A 17659-nucleotide genomic window follows, 5' to 3' on the forward strand; every position below is an offset into this window, starting at 1 on the left:
CTGGTAGATACAGTCTGACTTGAGCACCTAACTAGAGTGAACTCTCACTGAGCACTCAATCTTTATCGCCCCCTCGCTATCGGTACTCAGAATTGTTAATCATTGACCTGTTATGGAAAAGAAATACCATTCGTATTCAGTCCACGGTATGCCATGGTGTTGTACGAGATGTTTATTCGTTGGCCAGGCTAAAGCAGTAGACCAAACCATGGCGATCACCTCACAAAGGTCGGTCTTCGGAAGGCCCTGAAGACCCGCTCAGTCTTCTCGGCTCCAAAGTCTTAATACTATGAGATCGCAGTCCTAGAGTTCCAACTTTATCAAGCCTATTTGGTGGGAATGGTTGTTCTCCGCTAAACCCTATTTAAATCTGGGTTCCCCGGGGTGAAGAAATTTCCAGACATCTGTTAAGCCACTTCTCTCTAGATAATTACTATCCTCATCCAGAACTGGGTTGAAGTCACCCGCAACTAGCCCTTTTCCTGCGACGTGGAGGAAAAAGGAAGCGATAGATATCTGTTGCGGAGGGTGGGAAGGTTTTATAGGCAAAGAATACAAGTGAACATTCGTTAGCTGTTTTTGTATTATAGAGGTAGATCTTATAGATGAGAGAGGTTGCTTAAGCGAAGGAACAAAGATATTACAGCAGAGGGCGTCTTTAGTGAAATAGCTAGAGAATTTAGCTCTCCAAATAGGTCCTAGAGTAGTATTCGCTACCCCCTGGCTACTAGTAAAGTGCGCCTTTGACCCAAAGTTATTGTTATAAAGGACTGTTTGCCCTATTTCGTTTTGCCACACTCGCTTGAGAGCCAGAATTTGCGAACGTGATCGTCTTTTAAGATTTGCTGCAGTGCTAGCTTTGGCACTTCTTGGAACAAAACAATATCCACTTGGTCTAACCCTGTGATATGAGTGATATATCCGTAACACGTTCCTCAGGCCGAGGCGATGTTGCGTCAATATTCCATATTAGTAGAACAAGACGTGGTGTACTAGCAGACTCAAGAGTCCATAGTTTGATGATCCGGGCGCTCTATAAATAGGCGAAACAGTGGCTCATTCAGTGATTAATCGGCGAACTTCTCGATAACTGTTAGTTTAAATGAGGAACTGTCATCACTTTAGTTACGCGCTTTGTACTACCCCGCCCGCCACGCCCTGTTTGAGCAGCCGCCGCCCCACCTGACCCCACCGCCTTGGAATCTTCATCTCAGAACAATGTAAGATGAACCCGGCGCTTACAACGCCACTTGGTGCTCTTTTCTATAATACTGATACCCCTCCTCTGCTCCGAGAAATCTCTTCGTCCACTTTTTATCTTCTACTCTACACGAACAACAATATGGCTGAACCAATCGGAGTGGCCTCTGGAATCCTTGCTTTAGCGACGTTTGCATTTCGATGCAGTGTTTCACTTTATGAGACAGTGGAAAGCTTCCGTTCCCATCCAAAGCGTGTGCGCGACCTTCTCGGCGAGCTGGGAGCCCTTAGCGATGTGCTGACAGGCCTCGTTGACTTGGTTAAATCGAACTCTGGTGTCGATCTCTCAATGTTGGACCTACCGCTATTGCGATGTGGTAATGTTTGCAAAGAGTTTCAGCAGGTGGTCCTTCAATGCGCATCGCGGTCAAACAGTAACCGGACAATCTTCCGTGACTGGGCTAAGCTGACATTTATGGGTAATAATATTGACGATTTCCGCGACTTGCTGGCAGGATATAAAGCCACGATCAATATTGCCTTAACCGATGCAAACTTGTAAGTCACTTCTAGCTGTGACATCGTCTTATTCTGTTGGTGGGGCCCCTTTCTGACTTTTGGGGCTTATTATTCACAAGGCGTCTATCGGCGGCTGCTGTTGAGAATATTGAGGAGTACGAGAGTCTTATCCAAGATGCGAAAGAGGACCTAGGAGCTCGACTCGAAAGCATCGATAGGAAGCTGGCAGAACTGGTTGAGAAGGATACGACTCAGCCTGGAGCAGATGCAGGAGAGATGCGCTCGCTGAGAGAAGAGCGCCTGAGTACAGAGAAGTGCCTTCAGATCTGCGCCCAGTTGTCGAGGCATATCGATCAGATTCAGCTGATATCCGACGAGGCGGGTTCATCTCGAGGATCAGGCGGAGCTGAAGCCTCACCCGAATCGGTCACAAATGAGGGCCTACGAGAATGCAAAATTAGCTTGACTGCGACGACTTTTAAATTGGAAAAGCATATGCGAGATGTCATGGATAGGCTTCTCGCCAAATCAAAGACTACGGCCTCCTCTGATGAGGATACTCAGGATTTATCGAGGCTGCGCGATGAGTGGGAAACAGCTCGGCAGTGCTTGGATATCTGCTCTCGAGCCGATAATCATTTAAAGGATACCGTCAGCATCATCGAAAACCACGGCACTGGCGACGCCCTGCAGTTTATGGTGTCCACAAATGGAAAGATTCTCCACGGGAAGAACCGGGGCTTGGGCTGGAGGAGCAGGCAAGTGGGAGGCTATATGAGCGACGAGTCGATCCAGCAATTATCGCGAGACCTCGTTACTATTAATACTAGTCACGTGAGGGGTGAAGTACCTATCTCAAATGATGGCACCACACCAAATTCAGGCGATGTGATAGAAGGCGAAATGACTGCCGAATTTAAGGAACGATATGGGCGAGGCTTCACTCTGAAACCGGCGCGCACACCAGAAACGCAGACTTTTTCACGGAGTGCGAGCAGTGAATGAGTAGAGTTGCCAGGGACGGTCTGCTAGAAAATGCATTCTCTTTTCATAATTAAATACCATAGTATACATTTGCTTTCTTCAAGAAAGCTTTTGTCTCATTCGCCAACGTAGCATTCTTCCACCGTACCAGCCAAACCGGCAAATGTACTCACCCCCACCTACACTAGGTTGAGAGGCCTACGCGGACTGAAAGACGAAGATTTCAAGCCTACGTGGCCAAATGTCTATATTGGATTTATGTTGCTTGTTGTAAAGCTAGTTGCGATGGCAATCCGGTGATTAACGTCCGTGGTGGCCCCAGCTCAACTGGCAGGTGTTCATGGCCGGGAGGCCGTGGTGGAACGGCTGCAGCCTTAGTACATTGGATCTACATCCACAGCGTCTGATGGATGGTGTGTCGGATATTCCAATTCCATAATTTTGTTTCACGCCCAGCCTGCCTCAAAAACCAGCCTCGGCTTTTCATGCTGGTTGATTAATTCCTCACATAATAATGCGAGATCAAAGTCAAAATATCGGACTGAAAGATAATCCAAGAATTTGGAAGGATCTTGTATTACTGCCCAGTTGGGGGTGTTATGTGATGTCCTAAGGGGTTGCTGTGAGATATCCATGCATTATATACTGTGTAGCGAGATCGACGACTTCGAATAGTATTCAAACTCGGCACTATTATGCTTAATTCTAATATCCGTATATTTTCTTTTCGTTGTCATGTTCTTCGCGCAGCCTGTCCACATCATTCATCTCAAATGCAAAGTTTCAAAGCCTCTCAGATCCCTTCATTTCGCCTTTAGACTTGAAGCGTGACGGTCGACCCGAACTTCCCGTCTCAGACTTTGAACTTTGTCTTCCAACATGTCGTATAATACTCGGGGTAATAGCCCGGCGGATCTCATTGTTCTTGATGGCATAGGATTCGGTGATTGAATCTATGTATCCTACCTTTTGAGAATGGTAGAGATCCAACAGCTCCGAAACGCGAGACTGCAGAAACACAACAACCTGTACCAGGACTCGGATCACTTTAAGCCGAATTTCATAACCGTAAATTTCGAGATTGAACCTCAGTCTCGATTTCCGACCTGGATCTTTCTGTATCCCGCTGCACTGCCTCAGAGTACAACTGTTGAATTCTTTCCGTCACTGGACCTCGCATCCCGTCACCAATCTGACGCCCATCAACTTCAACTACATGAAGCTGGGATGGAAAAGTACCAGTACAAAAGGCCTCGTCAGCACCGTAGACTTCCGTTAAGGTAAAGTCCAACTCGCGAATAGGAATCCCATTTGCTCGGCAAACATCAATGGACTTTTGACGCGTGATTCCCTGCATTTGGTTGTTCTTGGTTGGGGCCCACACTTCTCCATTACGGACAATGAAGAAGTTCGTTGAGTTGCAAGTCTTCACGAAGCCATTAAGGTCAAGCATTAGAGCCTCATCAACACCGGCTACATTGGCACTGATGCAGGCCTGCACATCGGTCGCTTTGGAGATGTGATTCCACATCTCATCTTTGACATCTGGAGGTCCACGACGAATATGCGAAGTGACTAGCCTGAGACCTTTGCTTTTGACATTTGGATCCGTGGCTTTAATCTCGGGGATGATGACAATAAGAGGGAGTCCGATATTCACGGTCGGGTTTTGGTATGGCGTTGACTTCAGTCCTCGACTCACAACAAGTCGAATGTGTACATGTGGCTCATTTGACATATTGTTCGCGTCGACAGTACGATGTAAGAGGTTGAGCAGTTGTATTTTGGATAGACCAAGGTCCATCATCATTGCCTTGGCGGATTGAAACAGCCTGTCGATATGCTCCTTTGCGAATTGAATTCGACCATTCTTTGCACGGATTCCCTCCTGTAGTCTGATAGTGAGCAGATTGGCCACTATTTTATATTGATGGGGCGCGCCCGAGTCATACCCATATACCATCACCAATCAAGAAATTGGAGTCAAAGACAGAGACAACCGCATCCTTTTTGGGTACCAATTTGAACTCTGCAGTAACTCCATCTCTCATCCCAACCTGCATAAATGTAAAGATTAGATAGATTATTCCAAATCATGGATTAATGTAAGATATATGTATATTTCCCTTGCAAACTTACTAAAATGTGCTTGTTTTTCTCGTTTGGGACTACGGCATGCGAAGCCCCTGACGCGGTCCGATTGACTGCCATAACGATTTTAGATATCGTCAATGTGTGAAACCAAGTCGATAATTGAAGATTTATTTCAACTTGAATTTATCACGCAATCAGCCTGGCGAGTGGCGCATTCTTATCGTAGAAGAAGTCCACTCCACTTTCGGGATGCTATTCACGAAATTCACTTGATTTCGGGGTGCCGCGAGCTATGTGGGGTAATTATGCTCAAAAGTGGCTGGTTCATATCCAATCAAACGAAGTATTCCGGCTAATTGACCGAGAATTGCTCGGCACACAGCGAAACTAAGGAGCGGCTTATCGGAAGTGGAGATCGAACGGCTCTTACAAGAGGTCAAACGCATGCGGGGACGATCACGACAGCATGTAAAGTTCGGGAGAGAGGAAGAGATTCTAGATTAAAAATGCCCCTGTTAGCCATCTCCATGATAGAAAATATCTGTCACTGACCAGACGTCCTCACTGCGATTCCAAAGAGGCCTTCATCCTACTGCGCACGCCTCTGTAACTTGGCTTTGGAGCTTGACCGTCCGGTCGCGATAGATCAGTTGTCTTCATTGCGATATTCTTAATATGGAGACACGCTCAAAGCAACCCTCAAAAAGCCATGACACGGTCGCAGATGACATTGTCGCCGATCTCCGGCAAGGGGAACTCGACACCCAAATCCCCAAGGCTGAATCAAAGCGCGTCTTGATGAAAATAGATCTGGTCATAATGCCGCTGATTGTGCTTTCAATGACACTGGCGTTCTTAGACAAGGTACTTCCTTCTGCAATTTTGATTTTTCGTCATTTCTAACACTCGTCAGAATGGATTGGCATATGCAGCGATATACGGCCTGGAAACAGACACACACCTAAAAGGTCAGGAGTACAGCTGGCTTGGAAGCATATTCTACTTTGGTTATCTTGGAATGGAGTTTCCTAATTTATGGCTGATCACGAGATTCCCCATTGGAAGATACATGGGCGGCTGTCTTGTAGCATGGGGTGGATGCCTCTGTTTGCTAGCCGCTTGCAAGAATTTTGCAGGACTAGCCACGATCAGATTTTTGTTAGGGGCTTTCGAAGCGGCGCTATTGCCATGCCTTCTCCTCGTGAATACGCGCTGGTATAGACGAGAGGAGCAGCCGTTGCGTACTGCCTTCTGGTATAATACTTTGGCTGGTGTTTTTGGAGGCATTCTGAGCTATGCGATTGGGCATATCAGTGGAAGTCTAGCAACCTGGAAGGTATGGGCGAGTTTCTGACTTTCTGTGAGAATAATACAGTGTTCATCGCTAACATTTAAAAGTACATTTTCCTTATCTATGGCTCGGTGACGATAGTAGCTGGCGTGGCTGTCTTTTTCACCTTGCCGAATAGTCCCGCAACAGCATGGTTCTTATCAGAAAAGGAGAAGAAGATTGCACTTATTAGGGTATCTGAGAACCAGACTGGACTCGGATCGCACAAGGTATTCAATGCGCTACAATGTCTTTTTATCTGGAATCGTGTGTTGACTTAATCTCCAGAATATCAAATTGAATCAAATCATCGACGCCCTGGCCGACCCAAAATACTATATCTTGATGATATTTGTGATCGCACAGGCCATCACCAATGCTGGAATTACCAATTTTAATCCGTTGATTATCTCTGGCTATGGATTCTCACAAGCAAAAACAACTTTGCTCGCTACCCCCCAAGCTGCAGTTGCAATGGTAGCCCAAGCCCTTATCACAGCGCTCACATTCTATGTACCTAACATCAGATCTCTGCTCTGGGTATTCTCGTCATTAGTTGCCATGGCGGGAGCTATAATGGTCCACGTCATTGACCAGGAAGCCAATCGTAATGCATCCCTGGCTGGTGTCTATATCATGGGATTTTATAATGTACCTTGGGTTCTTGCACTAAGCCTGCAGACCTCCAACACTGCAGGAACAGGAAAGAAAAGCTTTGTGTCAATCTCTATCGCAATATTTTATGGTAAGTAATTAATTTGGTATACTTTATACTAATTTAGCCAAGTCACTAACCAGATCACCTCAGCGGTTGGCAATATCATAGGACCGCAATTTTTCTTGGAGTCGCAGTCGCCTACCTATCCACTTGGTATTGGAGCAATGCTTTGCTGCTTCGCGATAATGGCAGTAACCGGAATTGTTTATTTCTTCATTTGCTTGTCCGAAAATCGAAAGCGAGACAGACTGCACGGAACGATAGACCAGGGCTCCGAACGTGTTCTTGCCGGGTTCGAAGCCGACATCGATGACTTGACCGACCGTGAAAATGTTCGATTCAGATATACATATTGAGCTCCGATTTTGGTAGGGGGTTTGAGGGAGAAATATCTCCTTTCTTCAATTTGTATTTATTTTCTTGGTCATGTTCCATATAATTTTTGCTACAACCCAGTTGTTGGTTGGTCCCCCGAATCACCAATATCATTCAAAAGAGACCCGTACCATGCCGTCAGCATCTCATCTGAATCAAGCGTTTCATTGTCAAAGATGTTTGAAATTTGGGACAGATATGCATTCAAGCCATCAGATCCAAGTCGCAGCTCTTCCGCGTCGTCGTTGTTGTTGTTGTCCAGAGAAGCCAAGTGAGTCGTTAGCCCGGCCTGCGGGTTGGATAAATGTTGGTGGGTATTCTCCGAAGACCAATTAGTTGTATTCATAGCATTAACTGATCCAGTGGGATCCACATCCATATGGTTGTCGGTAATGCTGTATATCTTTGATCTCAAAATATTGAAAAGATTGAGGAACTTGTTGAGTGAGGAGTTGCGAAGACCGGTAATGCTCTGTTCAAGGAGACTTGTACATATGGCGGCCTCCTCAGAGCAAAGAGTAATGACTGAATGTGGTGCTACTTTCTGTATATGCCTAGTTGACATGATCTCTTGTCAGACGCTGTCCCATCCGCGTTTGAGCCATAAACTAATAGAAAAGACTCGGACTTACCAGTCACAGTATAGGCGCGCGAGGCCCACCATCAAGATGTCATGAAACTGTCGATAGCATCGACAAATCGCCATTATTCCATGATCAGCAACAATGGCCTCCCACTCACTCAAACAGCTACTTGATGCATGAGAGCATATAGTAACCATGTTTTGTGAAGGAATCATGAAGCTCGGTGAGGGACGATTGAGGTGTAATAGCATGATGAAATATTCGATCTTCATGAATCTGTACTCTAGCGATCCTTCCAGGCCAGCGCCATCAAGTTCAATTTTCCATTTCTCTAACTCTCGATGTAACTCGTCAGATATGGAGCATAGCTCACGAAAGGATATTGATGAGCAATGCCCGTTCTGTGCTCGAGCTATGTATATTGATTCTAAAATTTGACCTGACATGCGCCGGAGCTTAATCATGTGTAGAAAAGGCCAAATTGACTTGGAATGAAAGAGACTCGCCACCTGAGCTTCTTGAGCAGATAGGCTGTCAATAGGACCTTGGGAAGGAAGTGGCGTATCGATCGCTTGATCTCGCATCGAGAGAACACGCCCAGTATTCAGTGCCACCAATCTGTGACAGAGTTAAACAAATCCTGAGAATAGTTCAAGAAAGTGGGTTTCATGACTAACCTTTCTAAGCTATAAATGGTCCACCAAGTTCGCCTACGTATTTCAAGTTCTTCCGACGTAAAGTTCCACGATGGATTATGTCGATGAATACCCAGTTCAATAGCAACTGACATAGAATACCGAGTAACTTGCCACAGATCATTGCTATCGTTGCAGGATTGAGATTGTAGCATCCATATAGTCAGGAGAACACTCGCTTGTAGTCCCTGAAAATCTCGAGGTCCAGGACGAAACCTGGAAAAGAAATGAAGTGCCGTTTGAAAGTAGTCCGTAGGGTTATTCAAGTCCACTGTAGTCGAGTAATATTTTTGATTATGTACCCCTCGGGATGCTAGAGCCATGATCATGAAAACGATGAACTTATCATAGTCGGTGCATTCCCTTGGGCTCTGATATATCCGACGGAAGCATGACCTTATACTCGGGAGATACAGAAATGGCCAACAAGTATGGACCCGTGCGACGTACACAGGTATATACGTCAGTGCAATATTTTGCTGCGGAAGAGCAGCTCTTGAAATGAGAAACTCGGCATCATGTGTATCGTGATATCTACTGTCGTATTCTGCTGTGCCGTCTAGACCTATTTGCTTGAAAAATATTCGAGCAAAAGTAGATCCTGCCGCAGCTCCGACTGTGACAAAAGTTAGTAATAATAAAAGCTGTAGCTATGAAACCCTTGAATGAAGCCTTAACTGCTAGACAACAGAAGACATCCGCATGGAAGGCATGGAGAGATGGAGAGGAAGCCCATGCCAGAAGCTGGGGTCTCTTATATAGAAGAGGCCCAGATCATTTGGGCTCACATGATATATCATGGCATCTATAAAGTGTCTCTGATACTAACCATATTTCGTGTGTGAGTACGGATCCTGGAACCCAATAGCTAAAACGCCAACTTCTTCGGCCTCCTTGGTAACATCCGCTGACCACAAGAGTCGGTTCGTCGTGCTCTGTTGACCCAGTGGATTAATCGTAGACGGTTGAATTGGCTCTGCGGCATTGGCAGCCGGGCTTGTCGATCTGAGCCCAAGTAATCTCTGCTCTAGCTCTTGCACTCGCGCGTGGAGTTTCTCCACTACGGAATATGGGTAAGCGACATAATCAGTGATGTTACACGTTTCATTGTGTCTTGCACAGGCAGAGCACTGGGGTATTTTCAGATCGCACTTATCATGTTAGTTTACGTTTATCAGATGATTGCAATCTTCGCAATCATGGCTCCCAAACACGTACTTTGACTTTTCTGGTGCGGCATCTACCACACGATTTTACAACAGATGACGTGTATTGATCAACTGCGTCGGTGACTGGTGCCATGGGAATATAGGGTATATCAATATGGTCAGATAGTTATAGCTTGAATATTGATAGATATGTCGTTTTAATGCACCGTGCAGAGTCCAACAAATCCATCCTCCTGGATGAGGTTCGGGGGAAACCGAAATGTTTCCCTTCTGCCTCGTTTGTGAGGTGTCAATATATTACATAATGTATTCGGTAAGCGAGCTGCGGATGTAAGCCAGCTGCGCATCCAAAACGCGAAGATCACTTTCATGGACCTTACGAAACAAGTTCGTCAGTGGCAGAAGCCGAGCTACGTAGTCGGGGCGAGCATATGAAGCTTATCCTGGGGGCGCTCATAGTGAGTAGACCAAGAAAGGGATTCTCATCCCGCCATCGGTTAGTTGTTAATTTGGTGAGCAAGAATCATACTCTCCTTGCGACGTACTAATATTTTTAAGTGATCTCTAATAGAATAGTATAGGCTCGCCTCTCTATCCAAGGTACTTTTAGCACCTTGTTCTTCGGATCGTCGTTAGCAATTAATAAGCGTGGCCTTGTTTTTGATCATTACAATTAAGCTTCGGGCCCTGTGTAGTGTACAAAATAAAATCAAAGGGCCAAGAGGAGTAAGGCTCCCGAAAACAGACCAGTCAGTTCAGGAGTATACTGAACAGCAACATTGGGTGTTGAACTGGGTGAATTCGAGCTAGACATAGAGCTTGTGGGAGTTCCAGACATTGATGTGCTGTTGCTACCTTCACCACCGGCGAGAGTTGAATTCGCGACGAGAGGCTGGCTCAAGGAGGGCTGAGCTGCGCAAGTAGAGTTCATGGCAAGGGGGCACTTCTCATCAGAGCAAATGCTCTGATATTGGAGGCCCTGGGATTTTATTGCGGTACTCTTGGGTGCACAACGGTAGTCGAACATACTTTCCAGGACTCCAACGACAGCGTTGATATCTGTTTTGGCCACACCAAATGAAGCAGCCGCCAGGCCAACCTGCTCAATGAAGTAGCCCACCTCGTACGGATCGAGAACCATGAATCTTTTAAGAGTGTGAGTACATTAAATATTCACACAGATCTCAAGGCAATTCAGCGCGACTTACTTGTGAACTTCATACATGCTAGCGTGTCCAGAGTAGGCGGAGAATCCGGTCATGCCAACACCAGAGCAACCAAGCAGGCTGCCGAAAAACTGGTAGAGATGGGTCATCAATTTACTTTATTGCGGTCAGCTTGACATTTTGGTAAATAGCTTGGGAAAGAACGCAGATAGTAACATACTATTGATTCGAGGACTTGTCATCAGCAGGCATATTCTTCATCAGAGGGGCCGCGGCACCTCCGTCAAGGAAGTTCTTCGCGACACCCATCTTGCTTCCATTGTTGCTAGAAGCGAGACCACCGTCGAAATATGGCATAAGATTGACCTTTGTGCCGTTGTACATACCCTTCGGGCTCAATATACCAGGAACGCTGACACCAACGTTCGGTTGGGTATAGTTACCGATGACGACAGTGTTGACCAGCAGGGTCAGAAGGGTGTACTGGTTGGTGGCATTGTTCTGTTTTAACAAAGCAGTGGTATAGTAATCGCAGATAGACTCGTTTGATGGGCGTTGGGCTACAGCTGCGCCGATTGTAGCCAATGTAATGATAGCAGACTTGAACAGCATGATGGCGGTAAACGTGGAGCTAGGCAATAAGGACTGAAAGTGGCAGAAGTAATTGAATACAATAGGGGTATCACGGGCTTAAGTAGCTGCAAAGTAACACAACTCATGGAATAGTCCCGAGCAACTTCCATATCCAGCCTTAGTAGAGCTCTCCAATCATCAAGAATACCCCCTGCTCTATTGGACAATCGGACAGGCCTTTTACAGCACGGTCCCTGCCACAGCCCCAATCTTCCAAATCATTATTCAACTAAGAAAGTCTATAATCCTGAGCTTTCCATACAGCAGTGTGATAGATAGCAAATAACGTGTAAGCTATTCCAAAGCAGGATATATGGAGCAGAGATCGCTGTCGGTCTCGCTCCCGCCATCGCTCTCGGTCTCGCTCCTACAACATACCAATCAAGGAAATCCTGGAATGTTCCGACTTAAGTCCCGGGGTCCGTGCCAACGCCCAGTTGACCCTAAATACCACTAAGGACGATACGTACTTTTACAATTCAATTTAACTTCGGTGCTTTAGATGAGAATTTCCTTGATTCAGCTCAGACTGTCAAATGATGGACTCATCCCAGATGTCGCCTATTAACATGCAAGTTTTCAGAGCAATTGATAAATTCCCGGTAACAAGGACAGATAAATTAAGTGTCGACCACATACTTTCCAACCATTATTTTTAAAAAGATACATCGTGTGCTTGTAGTTCACGGCAAAAAAAGATCATCACATTGACCAAGCAAACCCTCGCTCCGTAGAGCCAGAAATCAAAGTTGTGTCTTTGACGACTCGCACAATGGATAGTCGGCCCAAGTGAATCCGTGGAGATATTGCAGAGTAGCCCAGGTTCTTGATTGAGTCCAGCAAGTAGCAAAAATAAACTGATGAATAAAACTCGCTTGGTGACGAGCCAATCGTTTACAGAAGATAGAGAACACCCATCACGACAGTAAGGAAGCCGGCGGTAGGCTTTACACTTGAGGCAGCACCAGTGAAGAAGGCACCAGCGCTAGGGACTGTTGAGGCTGAGCTGGATGGGCCGGCCCCAGGGACGGATGAGACCTTAGCTTGAGAGGTACGCGAGGGCTTCCCAGTAGGCTGTCCAGAACCACCAGCATGAGCGGACTTGGTAGAAGACGAGGTATTGTTGTTACCACCAGTACAGTCAGTGGACAGACGGCCATTCTTCTCACCGATCTGCGGAACGAAGTAATGATTAATCATCCTAATCGGCTAAGAGAACGCAATGGGAGAGGGAGATTTTTGTTAACATACTTCGAGAATTGCAGGCCCAGCAATGATATTATCGTCAGAGACCTTATCATTGGAAGAGGTAAGTACGACATAACTCTGACCTGCGACTCCACGGGGGATTGTAACGGAATAGCCGGCATCAGAAGGAGTGACAATAGCCCAGATTGGACCAGTGACAGTGATGAAGGCGGCGTAGACAGTTCCCTTAGCCATGAAACCCTCTCCGGTAGCGAGAGAGACCTTGGAACCTGGCAAAAGCGTGCCGAGGGAAGTACTAGTCAAAGAAGGGAATGCCTTGACAGGCAGAGCAGGATTGCTGTTAGGGCATGACACAATGAATGGAGATGCAACAGTGTAGACCTCATCAAAGTCAAGAGGGTTGTCGAAAGGCTGGGGGAAGGGAACCTCCCCAGCAGCAGCCCGGAGGTAAGAGCTATGCCGGGCCTCAACAGTTAGGATAGAGCCCGCGTCGGTGAGGTACTCCTTGTTCGCAATGGAAGCAGCCGCTCCGAGGTAGGCGCTGACACCCACCCCCTCAAGGACGTTGGCGAGGGCCACAAAGCTGTCTACATCGGTGGCCGGGAAAGCATAAGTACACTCAGCAGTAGCAGGAGCACCAGCGGCTGGTGAAATGTCAGCCTTAGTTTCGGAAATCTCGATACTTCAATGCAAGGCTAATCGTACCTTCGAGAGCGCTAGTTAGAAATTTGACATGCGCCTTCTCATCTGCGGCAACTGTCATCAAGTTGTCGTAGAATGAGTCAGCGTATCCAGCATTGACAAAGTCGGCCTTAGTGTAATTCTGGAGACCCTCAGCGTAGAAGGTTGCCTCCAGGTGCTCAAGTGTCAGGGCATAATTGAGGATATCGGCATCAGTCACGGCACGCTTGGCAATCGCATGGGCCTGGGCAACCGCGGCAGCGGCTCCCACAGTAACGTAAAAAGCTGTTTTCATCGTGGAGGGGTAAGAAAGGAATATATATTGGCTAGGGATATGATGATTGGAATCTTGGAGAAGCAATTGTAGAATCCGTTCGATAATGTTATGGCAGTGAGACAAAAAGCAAAAAGGATAGAAGATATTGACGCTGAAAATAGGGATGCAATCTCCATTTTATATATCTTGGGAGCAGCGACAAAGAATAACTGGGATGTTTTCCCTCCTGATTGCTTGCGTGCTCTGAAAGTACCTGCTCATTCCACAGCCTCAGGCTCCTTTCATAGTGAATGATCTTATTTCCATGATCCGGAACATTCCTTCGCATGCGCCTTTGTAGGCTTCTGTGGTCGGGTCGAGCTTGCCGTTTAACATAATCTCATAGTACCTATTCAGGTGAAAGGTCCTCTGGGAGCATACAGTTCCCACGGAAAATCAGGATTATGGGATGATAAGCCGGGAGCGTGGAGAATTTTTCTTAGGAAAGATCAATAGTGAAACCGAATCGAAAAAGTCAATTGATTAGATATTCGCGCTTTCGTCCACAGACAGCACTACTGATTTGGCTTTGGAAATATGCGTATACTTTCTAACTCGGAAGCGGCATTAACACTTGAGATCAACATTTCTAGCCAAATATGGTAATTGGTACTCTGTACTCCGTCCCCCACGTACGCACCAATTGAATGCGGGCCGGTGAATACAAGGAATGCCCCATGATGCGGGTCCAAATTCCTTTGGTTCTGCCAAAAGTATCTAGCTTCTCCGCATTCACTTTTCCAAGATATGTTCTGATGGGAGCAGTCTCCTTGATAAATTTTAATTGGGTTTGTTTATATTTATTTTCCCCGAGAATAGTTCCACCAAATGACGGAATCGAGATTGATTTATTTATCGAAGTTATTTTTTTTTCTTGTGCGAGCGTGACCTGGCCTCGCTGCATAGTGGACATGGTAGTGTCGGGCACATATTGCCGCATGATGATTACAACCTATCCGCACCGGTTTCAAGAAATAGGGATTTAATTGAAGAGCTTAGGTATTTCTTTGGAAGAGCGTGGATATTCCAAAGGAGCAGTCTCACACTTACAAAGTAGCTCCGCTATGAAGTGCCTCGCGCGCAATATCCTCGCACACCCGTGTTTGGAACAAGAATCTGTCGCCTTTGACTCCGCCTCCATTAGTAGTTTAAGTTTATTGGTACCAATGTTAGGTTTAAAACCATAGTGATCGTAAAAGCTCTTCGTTCTGTCTGAATCACTCATCATGCATGTATTAAGCGACTTTTCCGAGGAAACACAGGATTCTTCGAGCTGCAAAGGATTTTAAGGCTCAGTGTCATTGAAATTAGCCCATTCACTGAGACATCGGCTTTTAAAAAAGAGGAATTTTGAGCTGAAAAAGTCATAGATGAAAGAAAACTCCCTGACGACTATCCAGATCTGCCTGAACTCATGCTTCCAGGTCTGCGGCATGAATACCGCAAAGAATAGTTATAATAACGCTATGCTTGCTTTGGTTCCAAAAGATCGTCATAGAGGATATTTCTTCTGGCATCTTGTGTGATGAAAGTTTGAGTAGGTTGACCCATTGTGTGTTAAAATTTAACGGGATTTTTCCGATTCCTAACTCTGACAGTCCTGAATCCCCTGAGTGGATAGCATGGGGTCTTGGGATTACACCAAACACTCATGTGCGCTATGTAATGAACTGCGACAGTGGTTCTAATATTACTTGGCCTCAAATATGAGAAGCCTACCTCAATATGGTAACGGGTAGAATATCAAATATTTTGGCACTACACTTCAACCGAGTCAGAGGAAGTAACAATGTTTGGAAGCAAGAGAGAAAAGATGGCGAAAAGAGATCAATTCTTCATTTGTTAATAGATATTTCAACAGGCCAAACAAATCAGATTTTATTATTTTGATGGAATAGAAAACCCAGTACAGCGGCAGCCAAACAAGATGATTTCAATACCCAGCCGTATTTAACAAGCAACATTCTCAACGGGAAGAAACATTTTAATTTCTCACATCGCCATCACTTCAACTATGGCTGGACCAGCCACGATATTATCGTCACTCACGCCACTCATACTACTCGTCAGGACAATATAACTCTGACCCTCCACCCCTTCGGGGATCGTTACGATGAATTGATTGTTTCCAGTGGACTTAAGTGGTGCGTAAACAGGCCCGGTGACCGTGATGAACGCGGCCGACAAATTGGAGTTACCCGTGGCGTTGAAACCAGCACCAGTCACCAAAGTCGCTGTGGATCCGTTCATAACATTCCCACTAGGTGTCATTGTCAGAGAAGGGAAAGCCTTCACTGGAAGCTGCGGGTTAGTTGAAGGGCATGAAGTAATGAAAGGCGAGGCAAGCGTGTAAACCTCATTCAAATCAAGCGGATTATCGAAGGGCTGAGCAAAAGGGACTTGTCCTAGAGCTTCACGAAGGTAGGCATTGTGTCGAGCTTCGACAGTAAGGATACTACCTGCTGCGGTAAGATATGTCTTGTTTGCGATCGAAGCAGCTGCCCCAAGGTAAGCACTAACTCCGACACCTAGACAGAAAGCGTCAGCATATCTATTGAACACCTTACTGACATAATAATGGGGCTTAAATACCCTCTAAAATATTGGCTAGTGCAACAAAACTCTTTGGATCGGTCGCTGGGAATGCATAGTTGCACTGCGCGACTGCTGGAGAACCCACGGCTACAAGCAGATCATCAGTACCTGGTAAGAAGTATTGTAATTTGTACTCGCGTACCATTTAGCGCACTAGTTAAGAAAGTCACATGAGTGTGCTCATCTGAAGCAACTTCCTGTAAGTTTGCATAGAAAGGGTCCGGGAACCCAGCGTTCATAAAGGCCTCATGTGAGTAATTTTGTAGGCCTTGTTGATAGAAAGTTGCCTCAAGATGTTCAAGCGTCAAGGCATAGTTAAGAATAGCAGCTATCGATTACAAATGATCAGCACAGGAATTCCTAGAAAGAACAAGGGAATTCTTTTGGGATGAGTGGATATGTACCATCATTAACTGCACGTTTCTTAACAAATGGTCGGCCTTGGACAAGACAAAAAGTAGCTCCAAGCAATACACAACTGCTGATCTTCATGGTGAATAAATCTTTGGAATTGATGTTTCCAGAAAGGACGCCGGGACAAAATAATAAATTCACAGGGGGCAACTGATGAATAAATATCTGGTTGAGCCTGTGTGCAGAGCCGAAATATATATTCTATGATAGATGAACCCCCGTATGACTTTCATTGTTCTAGAGTAATCTATTCAGGTCAGTTGACTCTCACTAAAACTTTTCCTACGGAAACACGAAATTTGGGACCTCGATTAGTATATCCTCAGTACATTTTTATTTCCATTTCACGTCACCACTTTTGACAATAGAAACCTCACTAGACACCAAGTATCATTTCAAAGATAGGAAATCGAGACTTCTGGGAGAGTTTTATCGTTTAATTACACGAGGCTATTGGCCATATCAGAGGGTGGATTCAGTTTTCCGGTCTCAGTAAGAAATGGAAAAAAGAACTGGCGTGTATTATTCCGGGATAGGAGAAACGAGATCCACTTTGGAGAGGAAAATGTGAACCTGGGTTTAATTTGAGAGAAACATTACAGCTGCAAGAATTCATAAAGTAATTAGAACTTTGGTTGTCAGATAATAAAGCTTGGTTATAAAGTAGAGCGAGAACGAGAGCGAGAGCCAGCGAACTCTGACTCCGCATTCTTCCTATGTGGTGGAAATTGCGGGAAGAAATGTACCATGGACTTACGCTTCAAATCAAGATAGCAAGTTTCTATATCCGGCGGAGCTTGATCACTTCCCCTGCATCTGGGGCTCCACTTGAACGAAGACCCCCACAATCTGATTAGACGTAGACAGTTGAGGTTTGATGTCACCACTAGACATAAACTTTATGCAGACCATGGATGGGACTTTGCTTAGTCAAATGATATCTTGGTTTGTATAGCCCAAGGAAATCGACGATTGCT

General features: G+C 45.7%; 8 protein-coding genes across 8 annotated transcripts; 2 read left to right on the forward strand and 6 right to left on the reverse strand.

The window, feature by feature from the left end:
• Nucleotides 1-1342: 1342 nt before the first annotated feature.
• N7478_011670 (uncharacterized protein) lies at nt 1343-2724 on the forward strand (the record flags this gene model as incomplete). The annotated part of the gene is made up of 2 exons (XM_056927884.1): nt 1343-1758; nt 1839-2724. 2 exons carry the CDS (start codon nt 1343-1345, stop codon nt 2722-2724), a joined length of 1302 nt encoding a protein of 433 aa, XP_056773611.1.
• A 1039-nt stretch (nt 2725-3763) lies between these two features.
• On the reverse strand, nt 3764-4914 carry N7478_011671 (uncharacterized protein; the record flags this gene model as incomplete). The annotated part of the gene is made up of 3 exons (XM_056927885.1): nt 3764-4591; nt 4656-4760; nt 4843-4914. The coding sequence occupies 3 exons, from the start codon at nt 4912-4914 to the stop codon at nt 3764-3766; spliced, it is 1005 nt and encodes a 334-aa protein (XP_056773612.1).
• Nucleotides 4915-5472: 558 nt separating this feature from the next.
• Nucleotides 5473-7201, forward strand: N7478_011672 (Major facilitator superfamily domain general substrate transporter; the record flags this gene model as incomplete). Its single annotated transcript, XM_056927886.1, has 5 exons — nt 5473-5661; nt 5711-6133; nt 6196-6357; nt 6416-6872; nt 6915-7201. The coding sequence occupies 5 exons, from the start codon at nt 5473-5475 to the stop codon at nt 7199-7201; spliced, it is 1518 nt and encodes a 505-aa protein (XP_056773613.1).
• An 89-nt stretch (nt 7202-7290) lies between these two features.
• On the reverse strand, nt 7291-8055 carry N7478_011673 (uncharacterized protein; the record flags this gene model as incomplete). The annotated part of the gene is made up of 2 exons (XM_056927887.1): nt 7291-7774; nt 7853-8055. The coding sequence occupies 2 exons, from the start codon at nt 8053-8055 to the stop codon at nt 7291-7293; spliced, it is 687 nt and encodes a 228-aa protein (XP_056773614.1).
• A 1268-nt stretch (nt 8056-9323) lies between these two features.
• N7478_011674 (Zn(II)2Cys6 transcription factor domain-containing protein) lies at nt 9324-9801 on the reverse strand (the record flags this gene model as incomplete). Its single annotated transcript, XM_056927888.1, has 2 exons — nt 9324-9629; nt 9718-9801. 2 exons carry the CDS (start codon nt 9799-9801, stop codon nt 9324-9326), a joined length of 390 nt encoding a protein of 129 aa, XP_056773615.1.
• A 576-nt stretch (nt 9802-10377) lies between these two features.
• On the reverse strand, nt 10378-11446 carry N7478_011675 (uncharacterized protein; the record flags this gene model as incomplete). Its single annotated transcript, XM_056927889.1, has 3 exons — nt 10378-10813; nt 10877-10990; nt 11055-11446. The coding sequence occupies 3 exons, from the start codon at nt 11444-11446 to the stop codon at nt 10378-10380; spliced, it is 942 nt and encodes a 313-aa protein (XP_056773616.1).
• A 915-nt stretch (nt 11447-12361) lies between these two features.
• On the reverse strand, nt 12362-13652 carry N7478_011676 (ferritin-like domain-containing protein; the record flags this gene model as incomplete). Its single annotated transcript, XM_056927890.1, has 3 exons — nt 12362-12640; nt 12719-13320; nt 13382-13652. 3 exons carry the CDS (start codon nt 13650-13652, stop codon nt 12362-12364), a joined length of 1152 nt encoding a protein of 383 aa, XP_056773617.1.
• Nucleotides 13653-15665: 2013 nt separating this feature from the next.
• Nucleotides 15666-16760, reverse strand: N7478_011677 (ferritin-like domain-containing protein; the record flags this gene model as incomplete). Its single annotated transcript, XM_056927891.1, has 4 exons — nt 15666-16201; nt 16266-16355; nt 16411-16596; nt 16673-16760. 4 exons carry the CDS (start codon nt 16758-16760, stop codon nt 15666-15668), a joined length of 900 nt encoding a protein of 299 aa, XP_056773618.1.
• Between the last annotated feature and the right edge of the window lie 899 nt (nt 16761-17659).

Source organism: Penicillium angulare (assembly GCF_028827245.1).
Source record: "Penicillium angulare strain IBT 27051 chromosome Unknown utg000009l_segment0_segment0, whole genome shotgun sequence".
Lineage (NCBI taxonomy): Eukaryota > Fungi > Ascomycota > Eurotiomycetes > Eurotiales > Aspergillaceae > Penicillium > Penicillium angulare.